This window comes from Sebastes fasciatus, chromosome 13 (genome assembly GCF_043250625.1).
Source record: "Sebastes fasciatus isolate fSebFas1 chromosome 13, fSebFas1.pri, whole genome shotgun sequence".
NCBI classification, from domain to species: Eukaryota; Metazoa; Chordata; class Actinopteri; order Perciformes; family Sebastidae; genus Sebastes; species Sebastes fasciatus.
The window spans coordinates 34,689,924-34,694,923 of record NC_133807.1 but is presented as its reverse complement, the minus strand read 5'-3'; the positions used below and the strand labels follow the sequence as shown (position 1 = coordinate 34,694,923).

The 5,000-nt window shown below is 42.7% G+C and overlaps 1 protein-coding gene across 2 annotated transcripts in view; it reads right to left on the bottom strand.

The window, feature by feature from the left end:
- Positions 1 to 533: 533 nt before the first annotated feature.
- Positions 534 to 5,000, bottom strand: part of dnaaf19 (dynein axonemal assembly factor 19) — a 7,812-nt gene continuing 3,345 nt past the window's right edge. For both annotated transcript variants that reach the window (XM_074657142.1, XM_074657143.1), the window contains 2 exons: positions 3,120 to 3,271; positions 534 to 909 (listed from right to left, as the gene is read on the bottom strand). In XM_074657142.1, the coding sequence (XP_074513243.1) occupies positions 807 to 909; positions 3,120 to 3,268 (252 nt within the window). In that variant the 5' untranslated portion in view covers positions 3,269 to 3,271 and the 3' untranslated portion in view covers positions 534 to 806. The remainder of the gene's footprint in view (positions 910 to 3,119; positions 3,272 to 5,000) is intronic.

The window sequence follows — 5,000 nt, the reverse complement described above, 5'->3', positions numbered from 1 at the left end:
TGTGAGAGTAGAGTGCTTCAAAATATCCCATAAGTCCTTGAAAGAGATCCGTGGAACACCCTGGAGCCCTCTAAAGGACGCTGGAAGTCCTTGAATGTTCCCTGGAACCTCTTGATGGACTCCAGGACCTCTCAAGGACCGAGCAGGCCGCCAGCAGGAGTGAGGGGTTTTAGTCTACAGGAATGAGTTCAGAGTGAGACCTCCTGTCTGTGTGAACCAGCTCAGCTCAAAACCACTTCCTGTTTCACATCAGACACAATAAGACTTCATATAAACTGACTCAGACTCAGTTTATAAGAAAACTAAACTACAGATAATACACGTGTCCACCAGACTCCATTCACTCATCAGAGTATTAAAGTACTAGTAATGAGAATACTACTACAGGTAGTACTTCCTCCTCTGCTGGGGTTCTAATGTTTAACTCTTCAGCTCCACCTGCTGGTCACACTGAGGCTCTGCAGCTCAGACACAGACTAGAAATAATAAGAATTCATGTCATTATTAACTTGCGAAAACCAGGTATGACTGAAGACGTTGTGAAAAATACTTTTTATTAAAATCACAGTAAAAAGTTCAAAGTCAAGTTGATCCTGGTTGCTCGGGGCGACCACACATCCCTGGTTGCTCGGGGCGACCCCACATCACTGGTTGCTCGGGGCGACCACACATCACTGGTTGCTCGGGGCGACCACACATCACTGGTTGCTCGGGGCGACCCCACATCACTGGTTGCTCGGGGCGACCACACATCACTGGTTGCTCGGGGCGACCACACATCACTGGTTGCTCGGGGCGACCACACATCACTGGTTGCTCGGGGCGACGGGGTTCCAGGGCTGTTTCCGAGGAGCTCCGTCTTTATCCTTCTTGTCCAGGGGCTTCAGGTGGCAGGACAGGACCAGGTCTCTGAGAGACACACAGAGACACTCTGAGCCTGGAACTCATTCAAGGACCCTGGAACGTCTTGAGGGAGTTAAAGCCAAAGTTAAAGACAAACTTTTGTTGCGTCCTAAATTCCACTAACATGTTATTTAGTAGCTGGAACAGTGTGTGAGATATTACAGTATGAACCCAGTAGTACGTCAGTTACAGACTAGTCCTGGGGAAATATTACAGTATGCAACGCTGGACACTACGGTGGCATAAATATCCCACAATGCAATGCAGTAGTGACAACAACGTTCATAAGAGACGTTGACGGACATCTCTGGAACATCAATAACACTTTCATTTAACTGTAAGTATCAGACGGAGCTCCTGAGGCGATGCTACTGTAGGGACCCAGCATCTGGCTGGTTTCAAGTGACCTCATGACCTCAGTAACCTGATCCTTGACCACAGGACTCATCTCAGTCCTCATTGGCTACAGTAACATTTCACACCTAGGTGTGAAATTCACACAGAACAAAACCAGAGGAATGTTCTTTGTTCCTTCTCTTTCGTCTCATCTGCTCATCTCTCCTGACGTGTGAGAGGTGAGCTGCTGCGCTCTCTCTGCTCTTCATCTCCTCAACCCAGGCTGACCTGGTTGAGGTGAACGGCTCTCAAGTCCAGAACTTGCAAAACAGTTCTGGTTCTGATCAATGGCCTGTTAGGAAACAGCCATTGCAACCAAGGAACCAAACGGCAGACGACGCGAGTGCTCTGCCCTTTTCACCAGCTAACTTCAAGCTATCAAGCAAAGAAGTTAGCACCAAACTAACAGCAAAGACGACCTCTTTGACTTGGAACCACAACTTCAACACATGGAATCACAAACCCTTTTCTTCCATGGATTGGTAACGTACTGGGCCTTAGCATTAGCAATCGCGCAGGGCTGAGCAAGACTGTCCAACTTTGATTTCTAGAAAGTACTTGTATTGATTTGGTTTAATGTTATTCATTGAGTTTGACTGTGGTGATTTATCTGTATTTGATATCTGGGTAACTGGCTTCGCCACATCTGATGTGTTTAGTTTATGCTTCACATAGACAAGGTCTTGCATGCAAACTAACCATCTTTTCTAACCCACTGCATCTCTAACACACATAAAGATCACATACAGAAACTGTGAATTAGTTAAACATAAACATACAGCTTCAGATAATCTTAACCCCACATCACCCCCCTCTCTGTCCTTCTTCTCAGAAGAACAAAGAGGTCATGTGGTGACATGCTGATGGCCATCTTTGATTCCGCCATCTTTGATTCCGCCATCTTTGTAGTTTTACAGTGCCCGCCATTTTGTTTGTAGGCCATACAGACATTTTGAGACAAGAACCCATCTTGTTTCCCCCCCCTCTCTCTCTCTCACACACACACACACACACACACACACACACACACACACACACACACACACACAGTGTTTGGTTTGTTTAGTTTAGTTATTTAGTTAGATTAATATTGTGTTGTGAACCTTTATTAACTTGTAAATAAATGTTTGTGGAATATACATGCTGGTCTCTTTAATGTTGCACAAGAGTGAATACTGCCAACCTCTGCTATGTCAAGAACTCCGATATCCTTCAACCTTTACTATCTATTTTGGTTATAGTTATTAATTTAATTATTAATCAACGTTCCAAATTGATAGTTTAGCATATATAATGAGACTATATTAACGTTTTGGTCATTGGTCCCTGATTCCAGGGTGGTGCCCCGTTTATTATTAATGTTTATTGATAATCTTTATTAATATTAATAATTATATTATTATTTATTAATTAATTTGCTAATAACCAAAACCTACCAAAGTAGAACCCCTACACTACTTTCACATGATGCTAGCTTTCCAACATCGTGGACTCTACCTTTAAGTTCCATGTTCTACTCGTCATCTACTATTCCTGATGTTTTAGATGGTTTCAGTATCCGCATCCAGATGTTGAGGCAGAGTATCTATCAGAGTCAGAATTGCGGCATCGTGCCGATAGAAACCTGTTCTCCACCCAGACCGCCGTCACACCGAGCCACCGTCCCACCGTCCCACCGCCCCGTGACCTCAGAGATCATCAGTACCACGCTCTTTAACCATCCATCACCCAGCCCGACTGATAACACCTGGACCTGGAAGTGTCTCCAGGACCTGGAAGTGTCTCCAGGACCTGGAAGTGTCTCCGGGACGTGGACTGACCTGAACTGGCTGTAGGAGGAGCCTCTCTGGCCGACGGCTCTCAGCTTGGCCTCGTTCTCTCTCAGGTGTCTCCGCTCCAACTCCACCGCCGCCTGCAGCTCTCTCTCCAGCGCCGAGAAGTCGATGACATCACGCTCTGACCTCGCCATCACCTGATGATGTCACACAGGTACAGTGGAATCAGAGCTGATCACATGATCTGAATGATAGAGTGATGTTTTTAAAGCTGATGACATCATCACATCGGCACCTTTCAATATACAATACTAGTACTTCAGTATTACTTCAGTAGTACTTCGGTAGTACTTCAGAAGTACTTCACTAGTACTTCAGTAGTACTTCAGTAGTACTTCAGAAGTACTTCACTAGTACTTCAGTAGTACTTCACTAGTACTTCAGTAGTACTTCAGCAGTACTTCAGTAGTACTTCAGTAGTACTTCAGTAGTACTTCAGAAGTACTTCACTAGTACTTCAGTAGTACTTCACTAGTACTTCAGTAGTACTTCACTAGTACTTCAGAAGTACTTCACTAGTACTTCAGTAGTACTTCAGTAGTACATCAGTAGTACTTCAGCAGTACTTCAGTAGTACTTCAGTAGTACTTCAGTAGTACTTCAGAAGTACTTCACTAGTACTTCAGTAGTACTTCACTAGTACTTCAGAAGTACTTCACTAGTACTTCAGTAGTACTTCAGTAGTACATCAGTAGTACTTCAGCAGTACTTCAGTAGTACTTCACTAGTACTTCAGTAGTACTTCACTAGTACTTCAGAAGTACTTCACTAGTACTTCAGTAGTACTTCAGTAGTACATCAGTAGTACTTCAGCAGTACTTCAGTAGTACTTCACTAGTACTTCAGTAGTACTTCACTAGTACTTCAGTAGTACTTCAGTAGTACATCAGTAGTACTTCAGCAGTACTTCAGTAGTACTTCACTAGTACATCAGTAGTACTTCACTAGTACATCAGTAGTACTTCAGCAGTACTTCAGTAGTACTTCAGCAGTACTTCAGCAGTACATCAGTAGTACTTCAGTAGTACTTCACTAGTACTTCAGAAGTACTTCACTAGTACTTCAGTAGTACTTCAGCAGTACTTCAGCAGTACTTCAGTAGTACTTCAGTAGTACTTCACTAGTACATCAGTAGTACTTCAGCAGTACTTCAGTAGTACTTCAGTAGTACTTTAATATAATCCTATAGAGGTGAACCTGAGTGAGTCAGAGGGTTTACTGGAGATCACATATTGAACTAGATGTTTAATTATTTTACTGATTCAGATTATTAATATAAATATAATCAACTAAACCTGAACATCAGTCAGAGGAGGAACAAGTACTCAGGTACTTTACTTCTATACTAACTAACTAATACTACCACAAATACTAATACTACCACAGAGTAGGAATACACAGTTAGCTCGGTGTCTCTAAGGGGGGACAAAGGAGGACGGTCTGCAGGACAGGTAATAATCCATACAGTTCCCTTTAGACTAAGTTAACCTGCACTAGACTCCTTTATAACAGTCTCTTCTGCACTTTCTAATAGTCCCGTATCTCAGCTGTTACTCTGCACTAGATTCACTTTAACAGTTTTCATCTCCTTGTATTTTTATATCTGCTATATTTGTTTGCACTACTAATTTTTTTACTGCCTTTTTACTAACATGTTTTACACTATGGAACTGTGATGCTGCAAACTGGATCAATAAAGTTACTATCTATCCATCTCTCTATCTATCTATCTATCTCTCTATCTCTCTATCCATCTATCCATCTCTCTCTCTCTCTATCCATCTCTCTATCTATCTCTCTCTCTATCTCTCTATCCATCTCTCTATCTATCTATCTCTCTATCTCTCTATCTATCTATCCATCTCT